The sequence below is a fragment of the Neopelma chrysocephalum genome, unplaced genomic scaffold (genome assembly GCF_003984885.1).
Source record: "Neopelma chrysocephalum unplaced genomic scaffold, ASM398488v2 Primary Assembly neopelma1_90, whole genome shotgun sequence".
NCBI classification, from domain to species: domain Eukaryota; kingdom Metazoa; phylum Chordata; class Aves; order Passeriformes; family Pipridae; genus Neopelma; species Neopelma chrysocephalum.
The window spans coordinates 1,260,263-1,287,778 of NW_020897752.1; the positions used below are offsets into that span (position 1 = coordinate 1,260,263).

Here is a 27,516-nt window from a genome sequence, read left to right on the forward strand (position 1 = left end):
GCCATGGGCACAATTGCCTGCAAGAAGGAGTACAGTTTGTTATATTGCTTACAATGCAGTATTTTATCCAGCCTCTTCCAGCCAGGGACCTGTAAACCGGACTCTGTTCCAAAACCTTCCTCCTCTTCCAGTTGTCTGTGCAATGTATTGGCACTGTTCTGCTGGGCTGTCAAAAAAACTGGTTTAGAGATGCAGCTCTTCAGTCAGGTTTTTGCTCCAGTTCTAACCACACCAATTTAGCTGTGCTTTGCAACAATTAAAGAAAAAAGGTGATTATACTTACTGAGGAAAGAGGTTTTACCAGCTGTGTCCTGCATTACTGATCAGAATGGGGCACTAAGGACAAATTCCCAGCTGTCCACACCACAGAACTCTAAAATTGGTGTTAATTGGCTCATTTATCAGCACAGAGGTTCATGGGCCTCAGAACAAACCCTCCTGGACTGACTGTCCTGGAGGGGAACCTCCAGGAGCTGGGCCAGCACATCGGTGTGGCTGCACACCAGGGGTTCTTGCCCCATGCACAACTATTTATACCTGTTTTGTGGACAAACTCCTCTGTCTTGGAGGCTTTCACTTTGCTTCAGCAGCATTTGCCTTACTCTAGGAAGAGAAGAATGCTGGGGAGGGAGCAGGGGGCAGTGACCCGAAGGTGTCACGACACAGGACACGGGATTGTGCTCCCTTTGCTGATGGAGGCTCAGGACGTGGTGATGGGAAGCCACCACGCCTCCAGAAGCTGGGCTAAGCCTCTGCTGCCCTAGGAGGGTCTCCTAACATCATGTGGAGCTGTACTATGAGCAGAGATTCCCCAAAAAGAGCCTGGCTTGGGGAACCAAAGTCCTACAACAGCAGAGCGGTATCACAATAAACACACACCTCAAAAAAATAGACTATGGAGGACAATCAGACCTAAAGTTGGATGAAAAAGGGGCTCAGCACAAAAAGATCTGAGTACACAGAAGCTCTAGGTCACATGTGAGAACCTCCAGAGTTAGACCTGATCAGTGGCACTGATTTGGGAGCAATGCCTAGAGCCACTGGACACTGAGTGCTGCTGCAGAGAACCGCTGGTGTTTGATCTCTGGTCTATCCCTGCACAAAACACTTCCTTAAAGAAAAAGTAAAAAGAAAAAAAAAAAAGAAGAAAAGATAAAGATTCTGGGAATGAACCTGAACTCTACAATGAAGTGAACCTGAAAGCACCTAGGCTAAAAATAAATCATGTTATTTGAAGTAGATGAGAGTCCCTCCATCGCTTCTTTAGCCACTTCAGAAGGAAAATTACCCTACCAGGACAGTGTCTGAAAAACTCAGGCAAGGTTTGCCATTTGGAATGCGCTTCCAGGTCAGTAAAATGGGCTTTCCAGAGAACCAGCCATGTGCTACAGACACACACAGACAGAGAAACACACCAACGAGGAAGAAAGAACAGGAGGAAACGCCGCCGTGGGCTCCTTACCGGCGAGCGGGTCTGAGGCTGGGTGTTCATTGTTTGAGGGGCTTGAGGGTACACCAACGTGGTTGGAGCTGCATTCTGTCCTGAGGGGTAAGGAGCCTGCCAGGGAACAAGAAAAATCAATATAAAATGAGTGTATTCAATGATTCATCCCCAAAGATAGGAATGGAACATGTTATCACACGGAGTGATTGACATGGAGATAAGGATGACAAGATCGCAATGGAAAAACCTTCAACAAGGACCCAACTAAGTTTTCAATGCTATCTCTCACAGCAGTAGCTTACTACTGTTAAGGAAGTACCAGTTACTTACTCATTATTAAGTCAGTCAGAGTCTACTACTATTTATTAAGTGAGCTCCCAAAGTGCCACAGCAAAAAACAAGCAAAGAGAAACATCAACCCCACACTAAACCCTGCGTGTCCAAACCCATGGCCACACACAGAGGATTGCCAAAATCCTCCTCTGAGCTGGCTGTCAAGGAAAGCATGAACTGCAGAGAGGGCCAATAAATCCTCCAAAATCAGGCAAACAGCAAGAAACAACCTCGAGTGGATTCACCAGAAGCCACTAAAGCATCTCCAGTGCAGTGAAGGGCCCGAAATCATCCCAGATGGAAGGCAGGCCATGGCTACAGGCACACCATGGGCTCTGCAAGTTTTTCCTAGTTCCACCCATTTCCATGGGCTATAACAATTTATGCCACCAGATGCTCTCCCCAGTGTTGTTTGCCCAGAGTAACAATAAACTGGGGCTGTGGAGTTCTGCCGATGACGCAGTTTAATGAGACATTTAGAAATAACTTTTCAGAGTGCCTTTTTCCTCTTTCTTTTTGAACAAAAACATTAGAACGTACAATGTTATTTTTTTAACAGTTATTATTGTAGAGGCACAACACCCAGCCAGCAGCCTGAGACAGTCTTTGCTTTCAAGAATCACAGACTCGTTAAGGTTGGAAAAGCCCTCCAAGATCTTCGAGTCCAACCCTTCCCCAGCACTGCCAAGGCCACCACTAAACCATGTCCCCAAAGGCCAAATCCACACGTATTTAACACCTCCAGGGATGGTGACTCCATCACTGCCCTGGGCAACCTATGCCAGTGCCTGATCACTCTTTCCATGAAGGAATCTTCCCTAATATCCAACCTGAACTCAAGGCCGTTCCCTCTCCTCCTGTCCCTGGGAGCAGAGCCCAACCCCCCCCGGCTCCCCCCTCCTGTCAGGGGGTTGCAGAGCCAGAAGGTCCCCCCTGAGCCTCCTTTGCTCCAGGCTGAGCCCCCCCAGCTCCCTCAGCCGCTCCTGCTGCTCCAGCCCCTTCCCAGCTCCGTTCCCTTCCCTGCACACGCTCCAGCCCCTCCGTGTCCTCCTTGTCCGGAGGGTCCCAGCGGTGCCCCCGGGGCTGGAGGTGCCCCGGCCGTGCCCAGCACAGGGGACAATCTGTGTTAAGTCTTTTTTTCCTTCTTTTCCATCCCTAGACATAAAAGCCCCAGCTAATCCCCCACGATCAAAATGTAACACAAAGTAAATGAAAATACAGTTTAGAAACAATCTGACCAGGAATTTCCCAGCCTCGGGAAAAAAAAGAAGGAAAAACAAACGAAAACCAACCAAACAAAAAATGTGGCAGAGGGGATGAGGGGACTGAGTGCAGCCCAAAAAGATCCCATCCCAAACACCAACTGCTGCAACACCTCCTATTCCTTCTCTGGGACTGCACTCAAACTGCTTTTTAAAGAGTAAAACTTACAACTCCACAGAGATGTGAGGACACTGTTACTACCACCCAAACTAGCTAAGCAGGACCTTCTGTTGTTTTCTACCTGATTCCCACATTGCTTTGTGGGTCAAAATGAAGATAAAAATGCAAGTCTCCAAGTCCACCACCAGATCTGTGCTGTGAGGACACCAAACACACTGGGCAGGGTATTTACCTGGAGAATGTTGTTCTGTAGTGGTTTATACCAACACAGCAGCACAGACTCCGGCTCAGGAGCAATTAAAAGCTTTGATCAGCCCCTGCACAACCTCTGGCAGGTGAGCAGGGCAGGTTTTCCCTGTCCCTCCTCTCCAGGAGCTCAGCTGATCAGATCCTCTCCAGCCAGCCCTTCCCTCCGTCCTTACCACTGCCAAAAACTAATTCATGCTAACAACTCATTTGAAAGAAGTCTTCTAATGCTTTTTTTTTTTGTGAGATGTCAGATGCAACATCAACTATTTCCCCTTTTTTTTGCCAGGTGTGACTGTGCTGGAGCTGGAGGTGTCGATGCCCACAGTGGAGGTACCAGAGCTCTCACTGGTGCAGAATGACAAGACACAGGGAGCTCCAGTGTCTGTTCATCCACAGCCTGTAGAAGTTGTCCTGCGTTTATAGGATCCTGCTGCTGACTTTGTGCATCTGGGATCTCTGCCCAATGTGAGATTAGGGCCTCTCCCCTTGGAGGATCAGTGGATTGCTGTCAGTCCACACACCTTGCACAGGGTCCTGATGCTGCTCTTTGTGTCACAGAATCCTAAAATGGGTTGAGTTGGGAGGGGTCTTAAAGCCCAACTCATCCCACCCCCTGCCATGGGCAGGGACACCTTCCACCAGCCCAGGCTGCTCCAAGCCCCATCCAACCTGGTCTTGGACACTTCCAGGGATGGGGCAGCCACAGCTTCTCTGGGCACCCTGTGCCAGGGCCTCCCCACCCTCCCAGGGAGGGATTTCTTTCCTAATATCAACCCTAACCCTGCCCTCTTCCAGTTTAAAGCCACTCTCTCTTGTATCTCTTCCACCAGCCAGCAGTGAGCACACAGGGTGGGTGACAGGAAATATTATGAATAGATAATATCAATCAATGGATCAGCTGAATGTGAGCTCCTTGTGCCTCCAGCTCCGTGTGTCAAGAGGTGAGACCTCATCCCAAACTGCTGCTCTCACAGCACCTCAGCAACAAGAGAAGGGAATATCTACTATTCTCCCCTGCCTTCAGGGTCATGAAAACATGTTTTCTTCAGGTTTAAAATTGCATGTGACAGAGCAAAGCCTAAGTCATCTAACTCCCAAAGCCTAACTCAGGTGTTAATGCTGGTCCAAAATCCCACCTCCAAAACAGCCCCAGGTTTTTTTTAATCACCCAAGCCAAAGGAAATGTGAAGGAAAGGAAGCACAGCTATCACTGAGCCTAAAAAGCTTTGAGTTTCAGCAGCAAGGCCATAAACCAGGCATTTGGACACAGTGCCAAAGGCACCCCCTCACTGGTGACACATCACTTCTGACACTGGGGGCCGACAGGATGACACAGCCCGATGTTACACTTCCCCTAGTGCTTAAACCCTACCAGAATAAACACAGCATTAAGTTAAAAATAAAGAAAAAAGCCACATAAAGGTTTAAGTTGTGGCCACTGAAGGGTTTCTGCTATTAAGGTGTCACCAAACAAGGTGACTGTGGACAAGTGACCGCTGCGGGTGCGAGGTCACAGCTCTGCCCTAAGGAACAAGTGCAACACAAACTCCACTGCAGACCACAAACACCACCTAAATAAACATGTTTTACAACTATTGCACAACAACAAACACTTCTGCCCAGCACGTTTCAAACCATAGTGAGGTTTTGCCTTAACTGGTATTTGTGTTAGAAACGTAACAGGGGGGAATAAAAGGGAGGGGGAAAGTGGTTTATAAATTTCTGCAGGTATTAACTTCACATATAAGACTGTGGGAGCCTAAATAAATTATCAAAGATCCAAGAGAATAAATCACAGCCCTCTGCGGCTTTTCAGCCCCGTCAGCTGATTAAAGCATTGCATCTATTCATCTGTCCAAGGGACTTTTTCTGTGCCAAGCAGCTAAATAGGAACAGAAAGTAAGGTGGTCACGTGCAGTCACGTGGCAATACAGGGCTCCAGGGCTGGAATGCTGAGGATGGAGTGAGGGGATGAAGAGATCAGCGAGGAAATGCTCTGAAAATCCCCTAAATAAACCCCTGGGGAGGGGAAGGCAGGGAAGGAAGCACCACTCTGCAGGCAAGGGTTGGTTCTGAAGCATCTAAAGGCTGGACTGAATCCCTGGAGTTCACAGAAGTGCTGCTGAGCTGCTCCACTTGGACACCCAGCTATTTGCTTCCCTTCAAGCTCTCCCTTCCCTGATTTTGTATTTCAGCTGTGGTTGGTCACAGGGGGGGAGGAAGGTGATAATAGCTGAGAGTTTAATATTCCCACAATTTGCCGGGAAAACCCTCTCTCTGGGCTGTTTCCACCTCGGGTGCTGCTGTGCTAAGCAAGAAAAAATTATCACTATCAACAAAACAACTGAAAAAAAGTTATTCTTAGCTCAGTCCCCGAGCTGGTTAATAAACACTGAGCCTGCTGCGTAACATGACTCCCTCGGGACTGCCTGTCCTGGGAATAAACAGGCAAAGTACACACACCAGGCTCACAAAAGCTGAGTCACGCAGCTCTGCCTCTGGAAAATTTTTTTTGGAACAAAACTCTTCCACCCCCAGGCAGAACAGTGTCCCCTCCTGAGGCTGGGGTGGTGTGGGAAGGGGTTAATCCCGATTCCTGAGCCCTCTCCTGACTCAGGGAAGAGGCTGGCTGGGTCTATATTTATGGAGTTACACACGAGGAGGAGAACTGGACCTGCAGCTCCGACACATGACCGTGACTCAGGAGCTCTGCTGCTGCTCCCGCTGTGACCTTGGGGGGAACCTTCACACTCCCAGTCACTTCCCAGTAACACCAGCACAGCCACTGGGCTCCTGGGGGGGGAGAACTCCAGCACCACAGCGCACCAGCACAAAGCTTTAATCCCTGGGGAGGAACGGGACAGCAAGGAAAACACTTCAGAACAACATGAGGGGTGTGCTGGGGCCACAGGCAGCCCTTGCATGTCCCACAGAGTCCCAAAGGGCTTTTTTCTTGCCCAGTGTGGAGCTTGCAAAGAAATAATATCATATTTTTATGGTATCTTGCCCAGGTGGTTTATATGTCATTATATCCCATATATCACTGCACTAACAAATGGAAAAAACGCAGCTAAAAACTCACCAAAAGGGCCACCACATGTATTTTAAAAAATACCTTTTTACTCTTTTATGTTGAGAAATAAAATACAAAAAATATGCACGGGCTGGAAATAGTAAAAAGCTGTTGTGAGATCCAATTTTTTCCTCAGAAGACCCACCCCCCACCCCCATTTCTCCTGCTGAACAGGTACCTCTGCACAGCACTGGTCTTTTCCCAAGCCATTCCCTGACCCAGTTAAATGCTAAATATTGATCCAAACCCCCCAGCTGGGCACTCAGAGGAACACTCAGTGTTCTTCTACTAAGGGATCCTATCCCTAAATTTATAAATTCTTCCTTACACAAGCCCCTGAGACCAAAGGCAGCTGCCCCTGGGGGAAGGCACAGGAGAGGAGGATCCCTGTCCGGGTGTTCCCTTTGTGGTCCTGTTTTTAACAACCAGACTCTGTTTTCATTCCAGCTGCTGGACTATTTTCCTCAAGGAAAACCACAAAGGGAACATGGGATGGGCTGTGCTGAGGCACCAGCCCTTGAGGTTGCTCTTGGAGACTCTTCCCCTGGGTCAGTGGCCTGGGCAGCAGGAACTCAGCCTCGGATGCAGGTGAAGAAATCCCCACAGCAGCACAACCCATCCCTTGCCTCACCCCTGTGGAATGATGGTGACAGCAAGGACAGTGGCTTTCAGTTCTGAATCCTCCTTTCTCTGTCGAGCTGGGCTGGCTCTGCCCTCCCACAGCCTCCAATCCAATCCCTGTGATAACTCAATCACTGTAACCCAAACAACTGCAGCCCTCCAGGACCCAGCGAGTGAAATCTCAGCATTCAGCTCTTAGAAAGTAAAGAGGATTATAATTTAAACCCTGTATCTTCATTTCTCCCTAATGAACTCAGGCAGGCCGGAGCAGCAGCTCCTTGGGCTGCCCCTCCTCACACCCAGCTCCTTTATTTCCCCTCCAGCTTTGGTTCTGACTGGCCTGGATTTTAATAAAGGTGTATCAGCACTAACTCAGTGTTGGGAGAAGCAGCTTTTCCAGCCTCCTCAAAGGCAGCTGCTCCTGTTCCTGCACTGCCTTCCAGGGAAAATGGTTCAAACTTCCAAAGACTGGATGTTACAGCAAGATTATGTTTTTTATCTGATATGAAAAGCTGTGTTATTGCAAGGCAGAGATAACAGCCACAGCCAGAGCAGCCCAGAACAGCCCAGAATCTCCACAGCCCACAGACACGTGGGCAATGAAAGGCTCATTTTCCATCCTGATGCTGCCTTAGGAACATCAAGGGAAAGGGATGAGGAGGGTCCTGCTCTCCCTGGCTTTACCACCCCCCTGGGGCTGCAGCAGAGGAGGTGAAGCAGCTTTTGACCTAAATCAATATGTTGGCAATGGACAAAATAAACCCCTTTGTGAGTCCCAGAGCTCTGGAGATGCCCAGGATCAGCCCCCTCACCTGCACCTGCCCACAGGCATCACTCAGCACCTGCACTTCTTTGGGACATATTTGTATTTTATTGTTATTTTGGCAACCAGATAATTCAAATCAATCTCTTTTTGTCCTCCCTGGGGTGCTCTGCAGGCAGGAAAACAGGCTTGGAAGCTGCAACGGGTATGATGTGAAAATTTGTGCATGGCAGGAAAAAATCCAGAGTATCTGTAACACGTAACTCCAGCTCATCTGCAAATATTAGAAATGATGATGGAGAAACCTAAATTGTTAAATTTATTCATTTCAGCCTTTCCTACACAGCAGCCTCTCAAATAATGCACAAAGCATAATTTCCCACTACTCCTGTGAATTATCTCAGCTTTAAAAATAGCACAACAATGATTAAACCACTAAACAGGGACAATTCCCCTCTAAATGTTTCTTTATTACAAGGACACTTGACCTGCAGATCACACACACCCCCTCAGGTCACTCTGCTTAAACACGAGTCCTCATTCACAGCTACAAATACCCAGGGTTTGGTTCACACCACAGCAGAAATGCTGAATTTTTGAAGCAGCTCATTTGCAAATTATCCAGAATCACTGAAATGAGCTTGTCTTCACCTCTGTAAAATTAAAATATGTGCGTTTTTTACTTTTTTGCCTCTCTAGGCCAGTGCTGCTCCCCTGGAGGTGCGTCAGGACGTGGGAAACATTTTATATAGTACTTGGAATATTCCAAGTCCCGTTAAAATCAGTGATGAAAGGACCAGAGCTCTTCTCTGACACTGGACAGGTCGTGCAGATGTAGAGTTTTCACTTTAACACAGTTACAAACACCCTGGTCCTGATGGAGGGGCTGGGACGGGACCAGGGTGGGACATGGGATAAAGTCTCTGCACATGGGATTTACTGGGAAACTCCCAGGTTTGGATTTGGGTGGAAGCAAAGAGTAAACAGGAACTGTGATTGTTCAGTGAGTTTATTTAAATATGTAGGTTTTTTCTAAAGCTATTCCTTTCAAATGCCAGGTCAGCTCCAGGTGTCTTGCCTGATTTTTGAGATTCACCAAATTGAAGACAAGTAAAACAAGCAGAGAAGAAGCAGCTGGCATCACCACTGCCCTTCTTCTCACAAGGACACTGGTTTAATTCCCTCTTTTTCCATAATCCCAGCCTTCAGGAGAATTCCTTGTGTTGGTAAATATGAACATTTCAGTGGCAGGTGCTCCTGCCACAAGATGAGCTTTAAGGCCCCTCCCAACCCAAACCATTCTGGGATTCTGTGATTAAACTCAGCCTTTAAAAGGATACAAATATCCTGACCCAGGAGGAATTACTTCTCTCTACCCTTCATCCTCTGCAGCAGTTTGTCTGGGGTACATCACCTGTGTCACTACCTGCCCTGAGAAAGTGGTAACCACCTTTTTTATGGCTTTGTGTGATTTAATGTCACCCATCTGAGCAGGCAGAACAGAAAGGAACAGGGAAACTGAGTCCCAAGGAACAACCACAGAGCTACAGGTGTTTTTCCTTCTTTAACATGGATAATCAGACTGTCACCCAGGGCAGGTGGTGAAGGAAAGCTGGTTTGCTCTTCCCTGGGCAAAGACAGTTTGTGCAACACAGACACAAGATGCCCATTCCTGACCTGCTGGAGCGAGTCCAGAGGAGGCCACGGAGCTGCTCCAGGGCTGGAGCCCCTCTGCTCTGGAGCCAGGCTGGGAGAGCTGGGGGGGTTCACCTGGAGAAGAGAAGGGTCCAGGGAGAGCTGAGAGCCCCTTCCAGTGCTGAAAGGAGCTCCCAGAGAGCTGGAGAGGGACTGGGGACAAGGGATGGAGGGACAGGACAAGGGGGAATGGCTTTCCACTGCCAGAGGGCAGGGATAGATGGGATATTGGGAAGATATCCTTCCCTGTGAGGGTGGGGAGGCCCTGGAATGGATTTCCCAGAGGATGCCCCATCCCTGGAAGTGTCCAAGGCCAGGTTGGACTGGGCTTGGAGCAACCTGGGATAGCAGAAGGTGTGTCCCTGCCCATGGCAGGGGGTGGCACTGGATGGGCTTTAAGGTCCCTCCCAATCCAAACCACCCTGGGATTCCATTATTTGGTTCTGTGAATCCCCTGCAAACCAGCAGCATGAGGGGTGGCTCTAAAGGCAGACCTAGTCCTGAAACACTCAGGATGGATGAGCTTTAAGGTCCCTCCAACCCGAACCATTCCATGATGGTGCTTTTCTCAGCAGCAATCCTGGATGTGTCCATCCCTCACCACAGAGCAAAGGCAAACAGGACACTCAGCCTGGGGAGGAAAGAACAACCCTCCTGCTTCCCAGGTCAGTCACTCCAGCTGATCAGCCCATGCCCAGCTCCAGAGCCAGCGACCTGGTCAGCGGAGGATCCAGACTGGAATACTGAAACCAGTGGGATTTTGAGCCATGGGGGTGGATAGATGTCCTGCCAGTGGCTGTGCCCTCCCAGAGCCACCCCTTTATTAAATCCATCAGCACAGAACCTGCCTGGGTTTGGAACTGGCGCTGACGAAGGCGCGAGGCCACGGGGAAGGTCCCTGTAAATCACCCCAGAACATCTGGAGCTGCTGCCGTGGGTTTACTTGGCTCCTTTCCGAGGCTGAACTGCCAGGCCCTGCCTGGCTGCAGCACCTGGTTCACAGCCTGGGGTGGGCTGCTAATGACCACCACGTCATTAGGGAAATCGGTATTTTCTATAATAAAGATACCCAAAAATATGGTGTGTACGTGTGCCTGTGTGTGCTGGGGGCAGAATTCCAACACCTCCACTGCTGGGAACGTCAGCAGAGTTCACAAAGCACCTTTTGCTTGTCCTGTAAAATTCTGTCCCATTTTAACAAAAGCATGAACTCTGAGGACAATTACTTGTGCTCAGGAACACCACCTCAGTCAGCCCAGACCCTCCTCCAGCGCATCAGCAGGTTTGCAGTTTTCCTCCTATTTTTCCCCAAAACGCAATGAAAAGCTCCAAAAATTTGCCATCTTCTATCTCTGAGGATGTTTCCATCCTTGGAAATATTCAGAACCCGTGGGGATGTGGCCCAGAGTTCCCTGCTCCAGCTGACCCTGACTTGGACCTGATCTCCAGGTCTCTTCCAACCTTCACCTGTCTGAGTCCAGGGAAGCAATCAGATAAAATATTCAAGATTTATCAAATTACACTGAAACCCAGAAATACCCTGTGTATAAAGTGTCTGAATTTGCACAAATTTCAAGCAACTGAATAAATTATTGGTTTCTAACAGCTCTGTAAAGAGGGGTCTGTGGAGATCATGGGTACAGCCCTTCCAGGCTACGGGGAGCCAGAACTGGAATTGCTGCTCCGGAATCTTTGTCGTTTCCATGGAAAGCAGCACAGTGAGAGCTCAGCTGGCAGGAGAACCAGGCTGGTTATGGATTCAAACCCTCACCTCTGGAATGTGGCCCTCTCTCCTGCAGGTAGAAACGGCTCCAGAGGTTATTCCTCAGTTCCCAGCCTGACACAACAGCGAATGGTGGAATCCAGTAATTCCAGGGCTCCATCTCCCCACTTTATCTGGCTGCTGGGAATATTTTATGCCCTCTGTGTTTACAAAACGCAGGCTGAGTAAAGCCCTGACTTTTGTGCTGACTCTGGTGCTTTATGGAACACATGGTGTTTGTTTAAAAACTGCCTGTTTTCTGGAGCATGCAAGAAAACAGCCATTAAATCGCAGGGAACAGAAGGTATTATTACAGAAGGGATTCCAGAACTGGAATTATTAAATGTAAGAAAATGGCAAGTTGCCTCGTATTGTTTTGTCTTCTTATATTATGAATAAAAACTGTGGTTCAACAAGTGGCAAAGTCTGAAAAGCAACAAAATAAAGCCCAGAGCACGTGGCTGCGAGAACAGAAAACACACATGGAAAAGTCCTGAAGGAAGGGATCTGCGGAATTTTAAAACAGCTACAGAGAAATTTGATTTTCTATTAAAAATGCTATTTCACTCCCTCCCCCAAAGAAAAGCTACTGGCAAGTTTAAAACTGCTTTTGATTCACAATAATCTCACAAGCCAAATAAAGCCGTTTCCGCTCGCACCCGGCCAGGAGGGGCTGTGTGGCCAAGACACCCACAGGGAGCTTTCCCATTCCAAATCCCTCCATTTGCACCAGGGTGGAAGGGCCAGGGAACACTCTGAGCCAGGCCACAGTCACTCCCGGGAGGAAAAGCTCAAGCAGCTGTAGAAAAACACATCTCTGCCCACTGGGCACAACAGAGCACTTGGAGAAGGATCAAACACACCTCTCAGAGCAGGAATTTCCTACAAGGGCCTGGAGTGGCAGGACAAGGGGAATGGCTCACAATGGCCAGAGGGCAGGGTTGGATGGGATATTGGGAAGGAATCCTTCCCTGTGAGAGTGGGGAAGCCCTGGCACAGGTTGCCCAGAGAAGCTGTGGCTGCCCCATCCCTGGAAGTGTCCAAGGCCAGGCTGGAACAACCTGGGAGGGTGGAAGGTGTCTCTGCCCATGGCAGGGGGTGGCACTGGATTATCTTTAAGGTCCCTCCCAACCTGAACCATCCTGGGATTCCATTATTTGGTTCTGTGAATCCCCTGCAAACCAGCATCACGAGGGGTGGCTCTAAAGGCAGAACTAGTCCTGACTACACTCAGGATTTGTGCTGCAATCTTCCCTTTGCACGTGTACCTGATAAAATTGGAATGGATTTTTCATTCTTTCTTTTTCTTATTGGAAAAAAAAAAGACTTGAATGCTGTTCCTAGTCCTTCTTAAGTGCACAAATATTAAAACTAACTCATTCATCCCTCCTACCTTGTGCCTTCTGAAATCTAACTGCTTCCAGGGTTAAATAATTATTAAAATTAATAGTGTTAATTGGCATTTGAAGCCACATTATGCCTTCCCCACTCTCTCTTCCTGCAGCTCTTACACCCAACTGCTCCCCCAAACTAGAAGACACCCACCAAGCTGAGCATCCCTACACAAAAGCACCTTGAAGGCACCAAGACACAGACATGCTCAACATTTCCAGCCCAGCTTTAACCTAATGAGGGAAAAAGCACAGTAATGAATCAAAAATAATGAAATACATTCTAGGAGGAAATATTCCCAGCATTATTAACCCAATCAAAACCCTCCTAATCCTATTACAAACCAGAGGGTTCAGCTGCACTTCCAGCAGGTCTCGAACACAAAGGCCAAAAGCAGATTACACTTCTGGATTTATCAGCTATTAAATAACTCACAGTTTCAAATCTCCACCTGCAGTCACAGACCCTGCAAGCTCAGAATTAGCAAAATGCATTGGAAATGTGCTGGGATGAAGCCTGACCTGGATGTGCAGAAAGAAGCACAAGGAACAAAGTGGGAAGGACAAGAGGTCAAACTCTTGACTGCTCAGAAAAAATCCATTAGAGCATATTAATCTGGTTTTTTAGGCAGGTCTCTTGCCCTCAAAGCACTATCAATAATTGAGTTGCTTAAATTTTCTTTATCCTCATTATCTGGAATGGACAGAAGACCCAAGGAACTGGAATGTGCTGTTTGGAGGAGCAGAACAGGCAACTTTCTCACATGGCTGGTCCAGCACCAACTTCTCCACTTATCCAAGGAGAGTTTCATCTTTTGTTCTGTGTCCACATCACTAACAAACACCTTGCCTGACAAGCCCACAAGTCACAGGACTCCAGGTGGTTTAAACTGGCAGGAAATCTGCTCTAATGGCACTGTCCCCAAAACAAGGAGCTTCCAGGGTGGAGAAGCTCCATGGGGGAAGAGTTCCCTGAAAAGTTTAGAGACCGACTCCGACCAAGGTGTGCACAAGGATGCTCTTGGACACAGAAATGATGGACAGGGTGTTTGCATGAATGAGATGGTAAAATCAGGAGTCCCTTGTGCTCCAGATTTCTTCTTCCTAGCAAAGCACACGTGGACCAAACAGGTGGACCATGGGGAATCATGAATATCTTGAGTTGGAGCGACCCACAAGAATCATCAAGTCCCACTCCTGGCCCTGCACAGACACTCCAACAATCCCACCCTATTGTCCAAACCCTCCTGGAGCTCTGGCAGCCTTGGTGCTGTGCCCACTGCCCTGGGGAGCCTGGTCAATGCCAACCACCCTCTGGGGGAAGGACCTTTTCCTAATATCCAGACTAAATCTCCTCTGTAGCAGCTCCAGTCACTCCCTTAGGTGCTGTCACTGGTCCCCAGAATTTGGGGGAAGATGAGTGTAATGTGTAGCAACCAGACCCCGAAGGCAGCTGCCTCCAACATGAGGAGAGAACCAGGAGTAACACTCACACTTCCCAGGACACCTGACTTTCCACAGGGCACAACAGGCGAGGTTACAATTAAATTACATCCCTCCTTCCATTCCAATCCCTTAATAAAAGTCACTTTATTAAAAGCATCTCACATTGGGGCCACGGGTGATGGAGGCACTGAATAAACACCATGGTTATAACAGGATTATTCCAGCTCCCATAGAAAGAATCCAAGATAATAAAAGGGGGGCTTGGGGATTGCCTATAAACATGCCCCAGATGGCAGGCAGACATGCTCCTGGCACACATTCCCAGACCTTAAGGTCCTAAGGAATGTCTCCCTGCCATTACAAACGCTAATTTAACGATGGTGACATTTCTGAGGACCAGAATGAGACCACAAAACTCTCTTCACTTCAGGCACAGAACCAGATGGTAACAAGTTTCAGCTGGTACAATCTGTTCTGGATTTAAATCAGCCACCTAAAATTCAAGGTCTCTGAACACCGAGATCCAGCGGGTTCAGCCCTCCTGCCCTTTTGTTTGCTCGGGTGTATCTTGACATTTTTAGGAGTTGATGAGGGATGTCCATAACTCCAACAGCTCCAGAAGGTCTCTATAGATGCCAAGAGGTCCTCTGCTCCCTGGTGCTCCACATTCCAGCCCAGCCGTGGGCAGGCTGAGCTCTGCTCAGTGCACAGCGTGTTCCTAACGAGAGCTGCAGCTTTCCCTGATTACTGAGGAAATTCCTGGCAATTTGTTCCAAGCCTGGTTGGTTGGTGCTTCCAAACCATGGGCCTGGACTAAGAGAATCCCTCAGCACACACGTCAGAGCTGCAGTTTTAAAGCCGAGGCGGAGAAAGCCAAGAGTCTTTTCCAAACCATTCCCCTCGTGCGCCAGAACCCACTGCACTTGTTCCTTGGGATCCATCACAACATTCCCAGGTTCAAATTGTCTTCTCCTCGTGCCCTAAGCTCCACATGTCGCCTCTGCTTGTTGCACAGCTGAAGGAGCCCTCTCCTCCTCTGATCACTCCATGGACAGAGGGAAACTGTCCTGCTGCTCCTTCCAAGCCCCAGCCTGGCTGCTCTGGAAGGGTTTTCCTGTTATTCCCATCCCACCACAGCTGCCCCATCATTTACTGGGAGGTACAGCCAGAGAGGGGCAGATTGACAGCATTTCAGCTGCTCTGTCTCAGTGGCTCTGGGAATGTTCTCTGCCTGCTCTGGACTCTCCCACATCCATCATGGGATGAGAGAGCTCAGGCAAGTGGTGCCCAGCAGGCTGCAATCCAGGCCCTACCTGAGCTCTGGAGAACCTGCTCTGGGAGCCATTCCCAAGGAGGAACTTCTCTGCTCCTTTTTCAACAGCTTCTCCTTTCCTCTGCACACTGAGAAAGCAAATTGTGTCCAACCATCCCCTTGTGCAGCCTCAAGCCAGGAGAGGAGGCAGAGGGGCCGTGTCCCTCCTCCCCCTGCTGGAATATTCACACAAAACCCAACAGGAATACGGAATTTTATGTACTTGGGGCCACATCTGGCCATAACATCACTGCAGCAGCATGTGCTGCGCATTCCCCTGCGCAGTTCAGCACATTCCTGAGAGCTGCAGGATGATTTCAAGGCCCTGGAATTTGGGAAGCAAAGGCTGTCTCTCGCTGTGGCGCCGGGGGTGTGGGACTGTTCCACATCACTGCCCAGCTCTCCTCGTGCTGCTGCACAAACCCATTCTGAAGGGCAGCAAAGTGCCAGAGGCTGGTTGTCAGCAAAGCCCTGGGAGGAAGTGGGACAGTGAGTCTTGCTCTTGTTTTGGCTCCATCACATGGAAAAGGCAGAGGAGCAAGTGAGAGAGTCACCAAACCCCAGCACTGCAGAACAGCTGCTCCTGCTCATTTAAATAAAGCTGAAGGAAAGCCAACACAGGTACAACACACACTTGCACCTGACTTCCCACAGGAGGGACTAAACCTGCCTTACATCCCTGATCCACGGTTCCCAAATTCTCCCTTACAGAGCCCAGTGTTGTTGTCTCATCACACACAACCCTGCAGAGCCGTGAAGGGCTCTGGCTCCCAGAGCTCTGCTGAGGGACAGCAGTTCCTTTTATCACTTCCTAGAATGTAAGCTGTCACCTCATCCCCATCACCGAGTGCTGGGACAGGCAGCTCTGGAGCAGCCAGGGCAGAGAGGGGGCACTTGTGGAACTGCAGCACTTGCTGACCCTCTGTTCTCCTTCAGAGCACGGATTCTGCACAGGGGGAGGGGGAAGGGCCCTCTCAGGGCCATTCCAGGAGCTGAGGGCACTTGGCTTGTTCAGCCTGGAGAAAAGGAGGCTGAGGGGAGACCTCACAGCTTCCTCATGAGGGGCAGCCCTGATGTGTGCTGTGCCCAGGGACAGCACCCAGGGAATGGCTGGAGCTGTGCCAGGGCAGGGTCAGGGTGGATCTCAGGACAAGGTTCTTCCCCCAGAGGGTGGTTGGGCACTGACCAGGCTCCCCAGGGCAGTGCCACGGCCCCAAGGCTGCCAGAACTCAAGGAGTGTTTGGACAACACTCTCAGGGACAGGGGGGATTGTTGGGGTGTCTGTGCAGGGCCAGGGGTTGTACTGGATGAGCCCTGTGGGTCCCTTCCAGCTCAGGATATTCCATGATTCTGTGAGATCCTCACTTCAAGAAACTGAGCCCCAGGAGATGGTGAGATCCCGACCAGGGGACAGCAAGGACTGACCTCTGAGCTGAGCCCAGACTGAGCTCAGCACTCACAGTCACCTCTGACCACACAACCAAGTGACACAAATTCTAGCACTGGCAAAATTAGTTTTAGTACCAAATGATATCCAAAGCCTAAAATCATCCATCAATATTTTCATTTCCTCCTGCCTCCAGAGCAGTCCCTGCCTTGGAAAGACTCACTTTCATTAGTATTTATTAACTCAGGGGTCTGATGGAGAAATCAATGACCCTTAATCAGACTCTAATTCAAATGAAGTGGTCTTGTCCTTATCTTTTATGCACAAACACTCCTACATTAGGCAGGACTGGACCTTTGTTCAGTGCTCAACCATCCACACAGCGTGGGTGGGTAAAATACAGTTATTTGTGAAGTGGTTTATTGCTGTTAAAGGAATTAATAGCAGTACATTCATCCAAATCCCATATCAGCTTGGATCTCTATCTCAAAAGGGAAACAGCAGGATTTAAGGGGTCCAACAATCAGACAAAAAGAACAATTACAGCACAGAAAAACTTTCAAGTGATGAGAGATTTAAAGGATTTTGATTGTTTATCTAAAAGAGAGCAAATAAATGAAATCATGATGGAAGCTCACAAAACTACAAGTGGTCTGGAAAAAGGAAACTTCCACTCACCACCTTTGTTAACACAAGCACAAGGGCATTCCCTGAAACCCACAGGAGACAAACCACGATGCAATGAACAGGTGAAACTTTCATCCAGACCTCAACTGGGGGATTTCTTACACAACATGGAAACCCAGCCCCTGACAGGGGGCAAAGGGAGACACACGTAAGAATATTCAAAATTCAGGTTCAGCTAAACCTCTAATAGTTCAGGGGTACAGAAAACCCTCCCTGGGGACAGGTTATCCTGGAAGTGCTCATGCTGAGAGGCTTGATGCCCTTTCAAGCCTTACTGGTGGGAGTGTCCCAAGTGTAAGCACTTCCATTTTGGTTCTTCATGGAAGGGACCTTCAAGGTCATCTTGTCTCACCCCCTGCATGGGCAGGGACACCTTCCATCAGATCAGGCTGCTCCAAGCCCCGTCCAGCCTGGCATCATCATCCAACCTTCACCAGCACCTCCAGCTCCAAGGGAGAGGGTCACCTGAGGTGCCAACACCTGCTCAGAAGTGCTGGGAATGAACAGGAACCATCATTTTGGCTGCTTTGCAACTGAGTCTCACCTTTGTAGGAATCACCTGGGGAAATACTACCCAGACCTCAGTGCCCTCTGGCCCCCAAGGGGCACAATGCCCAATGCTCCACCTGGCTTAAAACCCTGGCTCTTGCTTTTCCTCCCCCTCCCCAAGCACGTGAAGGCTGTTCCCAAACACTGGGAGCACAAACATCCTCCTGGAGCCCTGGAGGCTCCCAGGTCCCTCCAAGCAGCAGGGCATGGACACAATCTGACACTCACTTCCAAGCCAGCAAGAGCCAGCAGAACAGGAAAGGAGCGTCTTCCCGGGGCTGGAGTGGGTTTGGCACCGAGCCCACTCTCTGTGTAAGCACTGACTCAACGGGAAAATATTCAGGGAAGAAAAGAAACCCCTTGATTAGAACAGTTTTTAAAGAGGCTGCCTGAAATGTTCTCTTTCTTCCCCTCTTATCTCCCGCATGATGAGCTTCCCTGTGTGGCTGAGGTTTACCAGGAAGGAATGTCTTGATCCATGACACAAGCCAGGCACCACCTGAGGGTTTGCTCTGTGTCCTCCCTGCTCCATGAGCCCCAGTGCTCAATCCAGAGCCTTTACTTCCAAAACCATGCAGGAAGAGTGCAAGGAACAGCTCCAACACTGCTGACTAATGCCTGCAAGCTACTTATGATCCTGAGTAGATACTTCAGCCTCAGATTCCCCACCCCACAAAGGACGAGCAGCCCCAAACACAATCACAAGTTTCCACTTTTCCCACCACTTTTTATCCAGGATGCACAGCACTCAGGTGAAGTGTTCCTTCCAGGACCTTATTTGTTTTCAGGAATCTCCTGCTCTAGAGGGATTGAAGAGGCTGGCAGGACTCAGGAGCTTCCCTTCTCCCAGCACTGTGATCCGCTCGGGGCTCTCCCACCACCTCCCCATTCCCAGCCCTCCCCTCGGTGCCATCCTGCCTCCCCCTGCTCAGAACAAACCCACTCCCCTCACAGCAGACCCACTCACATCTTCCTACTTGATTCCAACAGGTATAAATTCCCCAGGAGCACAGGGAACACCAGGCTCTCCTCTATCTCACACCTCAGTCTTTACACACCCTAATTTCCCCCATCCCAGTATCTTTTGTTGCCCCCCTTTCTCGCCCCATTCCCTGCCTCTTTTGCCCCCTCCTTTTTCAGATAAGCTTCTCCACTCTCACTCCAGCCCTGCAGAATATTTATCTAATAAAGACTACAAAGAGACCAATTCATTCCACATATCTCACTAACCTCTATTTCTCCACTCTTATTATAACTCCCATTTATCTCCTCTGGACTTTTTCCGTAACCAGCCCTTTATCTCATCTCTTTCATGAGCACTCATTTGTCCAACTCATTTTCCTGACCCATTTCTTAGAATTACAGAACTGCAGCATCCTGAACAAAACACTCACCATGGAAAATCCCTGACAGAGGACACGAGGCAGTTTAACCTGGAAGTCAGGCCATGCCTGATCCAGCAGCAAAGCACATTCCTCATCAACGAGTGCTTCCCATCGTTCTCCAAGTTGCTTTTAGTTTCTGTTACAAACTCAACGAGGAACTAATGTCTGATAAACTTGTATTTAATTACTGATTTATGGTACTAGTGTGCTAAGCTAAGTGCTGTCTGAGTGCACACCCTTTCTTCACTTAATTTCCACACTGGTCCCGGACAACACAACTCCATTTTTTGAGCAGAGAAGCTGAGAACGGGACAAGAGGAGAAGAGGGAGGCTGGGAATGCTCTGCTCCAACGCCAGGTCTTACCTGTGAGAGCCCAGGGGACGAGGCATGTCCCGGTGGCGTTGCAGCAAGATTTGGGTGTCCCTTATTTATTTCATGTGCAGTGTAAGGGGATGGGGCAGGAGGACCCGGTTGTCTTGCTACTTGTGTTACCTGTGTGGAGATAAACTGTTAGTAAAACAGAACATTAGTAACCAGGTCTGCAGAGACACTGAAATCTTCATAAGAAAGCAGCGAGCAGCACCTTCATAAATATATATATATATATATCTTTTTATTTCTATATATCTCTTAAGGGAAAGGCTGCAAAGTTATTATATTTTCAGGAAAAATGGGGAAGGATCAAAAAATAAGGGCACCAGCTGGAGTCACTGGTGGGAACGTTGTAGGAACTGAATTTTTCCTGCTGTGGTGCTGCTTTGCAACATCCCTTTGCCTTCAGGCCTGGGACCTTCTGGTCCCTCCATTAGAAACCATATTGAAAATCTTGGGATTTGCAAAGGGACACACACTACCAGTGACCCAAAACACAGAGTAAGGGGGAGATTTGCACATTGTCCTCCAAAAAGGAAAAAGAAAGGACTGCACAGGGCCCTGGTATCTGCAAGAGGAAAGACTGAAATACCAAAGCCAATTCTTGCACGTGTTTATCTCCTTTCTCAGCTTCTATAAAAAATACTCATCAAAACATTACATGAAGTAAAATATTATAAAATATGTTCACAGCACACATACTCGCTCCCCTGGACTGTCCTCGTGATGGAACTATTTTAAATATATTTTATAGAGTTGCTTTAGTAAAAAAAAGGAGAATCAAAGGAAAAAAAAGAATCCCATAACTATCAGGTGGCACCTCCCAGCAGTTCAACACAACTAAATTTTGGCAGATTTGGTTAAAACTCACAGAAATTCAGCACTTGCTTCTCCCTGACCTTTCCTCATGTATTTTGTTTGCTGAAAAGCACCACTTAACCATGGAATCGTTTGGATTGGGAGGGACTTTAAGGACCATTCAATTCCACCCCCTGCCATGGGCAGGGACACCTCCCACTAGCCCAGGTTGCTCCAAGCCCCGTCCAACCTGGCCTTGGACACTTCCAGGGATCCAGGAGCAGCCACAGTTTCTCTGGGCACCCTGTGCCAGGGTCTCCCCACCCTCCCAGGGAAGAATCTCTTCCCAGTATCCCACCTAACCCTGCCCCCCTGGGCTACAGGCACTCCAGGCCCCACACAGGTCCCTGGCACTGCAGACAGACGGGTGTGCACAGATTCCCCAGCATGGATAAAGAAGGAAATTCCTGGCTCCTCTAATGGACTGTTCACTCCAAGCTCCAAGAGGGCAAAGCACGAGAGCAGAAGTCCCCAAGTGCAGCACTAATTGCCTTTCCCGAGTCATTTTATTGCGCTCCAAGTATCGATGTCCGTCCTTCCAGTCCCCAAACCACTGCAAGGGCTGAGCCAGCAGTGAGAACCACAACCTGCAACTGCTCTGGGCTTGGGAACGGGCCAGGATCCTTCCCCGAGGGAAGATTTACAGCAGCCCTGTGCTCACCAGAGGAAAGGGTGGGTCAGGCAGAGCAGCTCAGCCTCTGTCCCCAGCGGGATCCTGCCCCTCGCCAGGGATGAATCATCTCTCCCTTTGGGCTGATCTCTCCTGGCAGGTGTGAGCACACAGAACCACAGCCAGCCTGACAGAGCAGCAGAAACTTTCCACAGCCCAACCCTGAGAAAATCAAAGTCTCTTCCCCGACTCCCGTGACAACCCTGAGAGACTTGTCATGTCAATTGTGCAGCAGCCTGGGCTCAGCAGCAACTGTGAATGAAGGGTATCAAATAATGCAGTTCAGGGGGAGAAGGAAGCAAAGGAAACACAAAATACAAGGAAATCGTTCCTATCAACAGCCCCATCAGCAGGTTGTGTCCATGCTCAGCACCAGCATGTCTCCCTGAATGTCACTTCTGGAGGTAAAACAGAGGTTATTTGGCAATAGCTGTGGGGCTTGGACCACTGCCAGCTTTTCCCTCCCTACACCCACCAGTGCTCACCGATCCACAACCAAAAATCCTCAGCTCCAACAGCCCCCGTGTCCACATGGAGCTCTGATGAGGGGACAGGGGCACTAATAACACCCCAGGTCAGTGTGAGCAACCAACAGTCCTCTCTGGGAATTACAACATGCACACAGAATCACGGAATAGAATATTAGAAGCATTTAGGTTGGAAAAGCCCTCCAAGATCACCAAATCCAATGATGCCACCAGCACTGCCAGGTCCACCACTGACCCATGTCCCCAAGTGCCACATCCACAAACCTTTTGAACACTTCCAGGGATGGGGACTCCACCACTTCCATAGGGAAAATAACCTAAGATGGAGGTTAATTAAAGGCAGCAAGGAATGCTGTTCTGATTGGGTCTGGAATCTGGAAGCTGAACTGAGGAAAACTGTGCAGCTGCTTGGAATGATGGTGCCTGAGATACCCCCGTGCAGTGCAGCAGAGAAGCAGCAGACACATGATGGGCACAGGTCTGGAACCACTAAAATTTGCCTGAAAGCCTAATTAAGGCAGCAGAACAATTATGAAATCCTATCAACAACACCACACTTGGACAGCATCCCATGGGAACCCACCACTGACCTTCCACGACCTTCTAAGATCAGGTGGTCCTTCCAGCAGAAGGAAAAGCAGAGAGAACCCTTCTCAGCACACCAGCAAAAGAAGTGTTTCTACACCTTCCTCTCCCTACCACAAATTACTTACAAATAAAATGATAACAGGTGCTAAAGGAAAACAAACTTGCTGCATTTGTGTGTCCATTGGATAACTTAACATATCCAGGAGGGAGAGCCTATCCAAGCTCATCCCTTCTGGGATGCCTGTTCCCACCATGCCTGGGGTGTGGTTTGCTGTTTATTAAATGGTCTGAGATTACTATGGAAGCAAATATCCCCCTGAAATCTATAGATTAAATTGTTCTCCTAAAAACAGACCCACAAAATGACATATTAATTTGCTAGGGCATCACTTTCTGTTTTCCCTGAGTACCAAGAGGCTCACTTCAGTTTTCCAGAAGCCTTATTAATCCTGTGTTTTAAAGGAAGTAATGAATGAGAGATGACATAAAAACTCAGTCTGGAATTCTTGATTTTCTTTTTGAGATTAAATCTTTGGGGTTTAGCATCATTTACAAGTTTGGGATCATTCTTCTCCCTACTAAGTACCTGATTTCAGGTACTTCAAAAGCTGCCCCATCCCTGGAGGTGTCCAAGGCCAGGCTGGATGGGATTTGGAGCAACCTGGGCTAGTGGAAGGTGTCCCTGCCCGTGGCAGGGGGTGGGATGGGGTGAGGAACTGAGCATCCCTCCTGCACACTCTGCAGCCGGGCAGGGACCGCGCCGGCCTCCTGACCCACATCCTTCCTTTAAGCACAGGGTGGCTGGAGCAGCTAATCCTCCCTAATCTCCTCCCTACAGGATTCTCTTCACTGCAGAAGATCCCCTTAAAGGACACGAAGGCGAATCACGGAGCTGAGTCCAGCCAGGCTCAGGGACTCTGCTCAAGGCTACCCCTGACCAGGTGACAAACCCTCCTCCCCACACAGGCACCTCTCATTAACACTCATTTCTAACCAGTTCACACCCAGGAGTCAACCAGAGAAGCCCAGAATGGTTTGGGTTGGAAGGACCTTAAAGCTCATCCCTTCCCCTGGACCAGGCTGCTCAGGGTCCCAGTGCTGCTCCTCAGCTTCTCCCAAAGTATTTTTGGTTCGAGTTTCAGCACTTTAGATCACAGCATGTTACTGAGGGAGCTGTGAACCTCCACCACAATCTGCCAAAAAAAGGGGATTTGTGCAAGAACTGGATGTCCATTCCCACAGTTATTCCTCTTATCCGATTCCCAACTCAGGCTGTGTTTGAGGAGCTCCCGGTCATTTGTCCACATGAATCTCATTTCAACAGAATCAGCCCCATTTCTCTGGGCACAGGGGTGGCCTGTGGGATTTATGGTACTGTGGGTGCAGTTCCCCTGCTGTTAGAAGTCAACATCCTTCCAAAAAACTCCAACCCAAAAAGCTCTCTTGAATATATTTCTTTGAAATAACGACAGAAACAAAACTTCATTTTTATTCCCCTTCCAAACTCTATAGTTTTGGCATCTCACAGCAGACACACAAGTAACCATCTTAATTTCTTGCAATATAAGGAATTAGGGAACACCAGGCAAGAAGCTGCTTAAAGGGTAAACCCCAAATCTTTATGTCCAAATCTAGCCCTTCTGATAGAGTGTCTCCATTATTGATGAGGGGAAATTATTACAAGATTAGTTCATTGAAATAATTATTTCCAACTGTGATTTGCTTTAAAATAATTCTACACTAGATTGATTTACTTAAAAAAACCCCAATCCAACAACCTCCTTAATATCAGTATTTTCTACAGGACACTATTAAATAAACAAAGATGACACATGACGAATTTAGGTGGGTTTGGTTTTAACACCAGTATGATTTCCTTGAGAAAGAGTTCTGTTGGGAATTTTGAGCATCTCCAAGTTCTCAAACAAACTGCATCCCACCTGGCCTCCTCCTCAGCTCCTGTCTCTGCCCTACAGGAAGACTTGTTCCTCTGCTTTGGTTTTATTACTGGGGCTCATTGTGGAAGCCACTTGATTTTCCATTCCCATTTTTGTAGCTCTGGAAAAAAACAGCTCTGGAATGTGCAACCAAGTTCCTGATAAGGCATGTGGAAAGGCATGGGAAGGAGAACTGAATTAGTTTTCATCTTTATCTAACTAAACATCGGGGTTTCACCTGTGGGTTGCCGCTGCCTCCAATGGTTTGTCCTCCCATCCCACGCACGACACACAGGGGACACTGAGGCAGCTCAGAGCCACCATGGGGTGCTTTCAGACCCCAAAGCTCTTCCCAAAGCAACCACCCTCTCAAAACACCCATCTCTGAAAATGCTGATCCATAATCCCTGTGGGATCCCACCCAGCACGTCCAAGCAAACAAAACGTGGAAGGTGAGAAGCAGCCCTGGGGTGCTGAGGATGGACTCCAAGGTTGGACTTGGATGATCTTGGAGGTCTTTCCTCCAACTTTAACGATTCTGTGATTCCATGGTGACCTTCCACACCTTCAATTAGGTTTTTTTGTAAAATCTAGACAAACTATAAATAAAAATCATCAAAAAAAAGTTATTTATCTGTTGCAAACCCAGACCTTAAATCCCCGGTGCTCTTACTTGTGTAACAAAGACCTTTCATGAATGAATTTGTCAAAGCCCTCCCATCATGTGCTTTTTCCATCCCAATTCATTTTTCTCTGGACTTCTCTAAATCTGCCAACTGCCTGGGGCTTCAAATGGAAGCCCAAAAGGAATCCAGCTGAGAAATTTCTCTCCTTTCCCCAAAACATGATATTTTCTCTCAAACTTGTGCTTTCTTACAGCCTGGAACTGAGACGCTCCCAGCCCTGGCTTCTATTCCTGTAACACAGCAAGGAGTGATATTTTTCCACACTGAAAAGCTATTTTAGGTCATTCTTCACAGTTACTTTTCTATTTTACATTAATTTAAATTTTTACAGTCATATTTTCCCCACAGGCATCTGCATTATATCTTGGGAGGAGAGAATTGAAAAAAATAACCCTCTTGAAAAGGAATTCAGATATTTTTAAAGTGGTTTTTAAGTGTTGTATGGGGTACATAAAGGACAATAAAAACTGAATTATTTATTACAACTGTTTGTACATTTATGTTCACAGAATCCCAGAATGGTTTGGGCTGGAAGGGACCTCACAGATCATCTTGTTCCATGGGGAGAGACACCTTCCACCAGCCCAGGTTGCTCCAAGCCCTGTCCAACCTGACCTTGGACACTTCCAGGGATGGGGCAGCCACAGCTTCTCTGGGCAACCTGTGCCAGGGCCTCACCACCCTCACAGGGAAGAATTTCTTCTTAATTTGTTCCTTTGCTGTTGCTTTTTTCCATACACACATTTATATATCGGATATTGAGGACAGAGAGAGCAAAAAAAAATCCAACCCCACCTGCAGCTCGGGTTTGTTATTCACTGCTGTCAACAACAAATCTCTAAATCCTAAACCCTTGCTGGAGTTGTATCCCAACCTTTCCAGCTCCCCTGGATGGAAATCCAGGGCTGGCTGCCCACCAGACCATCCATGGCCAAGCCCGAGTCCTTCTGCTCCCGACAGTGTCACCCGAGTCTCTGCGGTGTCTGGCCCAAGGGACACTTGGCAGCACTGGCACCCTGAGCCCTGCCCAAAGCTCAGCCTGGCATCTCCTGACAGCAGCTGCTCTGGGAGAAGAGGCATCTCTACCACCCAGAAAGGGAAGGGACCAAAGATCATCATGATCATCATCATGGACTGGCTGGGGTTGGACGGGACCTTAAAGCTCATTCCATGGGCAGGGACACCTCCCACTATCCCAGGCTGCTCCAAGCCCCGTCCAACCTGGCCTTGGACACTTCCAGGGATGGGGCAGCCACAGCTTCTCTGGGCTAAAGATGCTCCAGCCCAGGACCCCCCACATGGAACCAGAGCTGACAATCCCATTCCCAGTCACTCCTGCAAGCAGAGGAGGAGAAAACCTCACCCAGCAGCTTATGTCTTCTATAAGCAGCTTATGTTACTGCATAAAATACAGTGAATTTATCCCATCTACAGCTTTTCTTCCTGATTTCCAAATAATTAAAAGAGCAGCTTAAAAGCATTTTTTTGCTTTGGCGTTAAAAATATTTGCACTATCCCAACCAGAAAAGCAAAATATAACTTTCCCAGGGCTGTGCTGATTAGGCAAAGCTTATAAATAACCCTGGGCTTCCAGCTATTGCCATTGGAAAAAAAGAAATGAATAAAAGGAAAACACTATCATGTGTTCACAAATGAACATCACTGTGTTTCTAAGCTAAATTTCCACAATAATCAATATTATACATTAACAAACATGTAGGACAGTGAGCCAAAGGCACCTATAGATATTCAATCTACTGTTAACAAACTTCTTCCTCTGTGTAATGGAATGTTTTCACATGGAAACAAATCTTCCTTGATTATTTCTCTGATACTCCGAAGGTATTGGAAATGTGAAGCCACTAATAAAGTCAGTCTTTGAGATGCAGGGGGAAGGAAGGAGATGGAGCCACCAGAGGGAATATATGGCCCAAACATTGTCACTCCAGTGAAACTGTTGGGAAAACCCACTCTCCCATCTGCTAAATAAAACTAGAGACACTCAGGAATGGACCCACAAGTCCTCCAAAGATTTTTTCCTTTCCTGTTCATGTGCAACAAAAAAGGGTCTTCATAAAATCACAGGATTATTGAGGTTGGAAAAGACCTGCAAGATCATCAAGCCCAACCCTTGGCCACTACCCCCATTTCCAGCAAATCACGTCCCCAGGTGCCACATCCAAACTTTTTTTGAACACTTCCAGGGGTGGGGACTCCACCACTGCCCTGGGCAGCCCCTTCCAGTGCCTGACCACCCTTTCCATGAAGGAATTTTCCCAACATCCCATCTAAACATCCCCTGGCACAACTTCAGGCCATTTCCCACTGTCTTGTCCCTTGTTCCCTGGGAGCAGAGCCCGACCCCCACCTGGCTCCCCCTTCCTGTGCCCCCTCCCTTCCCTGCTCACGTGCAACAAAAAGGATCTTTATCCAGCA

The 27,516-nt window shown here is 48.4% G+C and overlaps 1 protein-coding gene across 13 annotated transcripts in view; it reads right to left on the reverse strand.

Annotated features, from left to right (window-relative positions):
* Window positions 1-27,516, reverse strand: part of EIF4G3 (eukaryotic translation initiation factor 4 gamma 3) — a 144,151-nt gene that overhangs the window by 75,460 nt on the left and 41,175 nt on the right. For 4 of the 13 annotated variants that reach the window (XM_027693131.1, XM_027693130.1, XM_027693129.1 and 1 more), the window contains exons 1-3: window positions 19,845-19,952; window positions 1,463-1,558; window positions 53-166 (exon numbers count right to left, since the gene is read on the reverse strand). In XM_027693131.1, the coding sequence (XP_027548932.1) occupies window positions 53-166; window positions 1,463-1,492 (144 nt within the window). In that variant the 5' untranslated portion in view covers window positions 1,493-1,558; window positions 19,845-19,952. Of the gene's footprint in view, window positions 1-52; window positions 167-1,462; window positions 1,559-19,844; window positions 19,989-27,516 lie in introns of those variants that run through there. The other 9 variants (XM_027693138.1, XM_027693135.1, XM_027693134.1 and 6 more) reach the window with 4 other exon arrangements.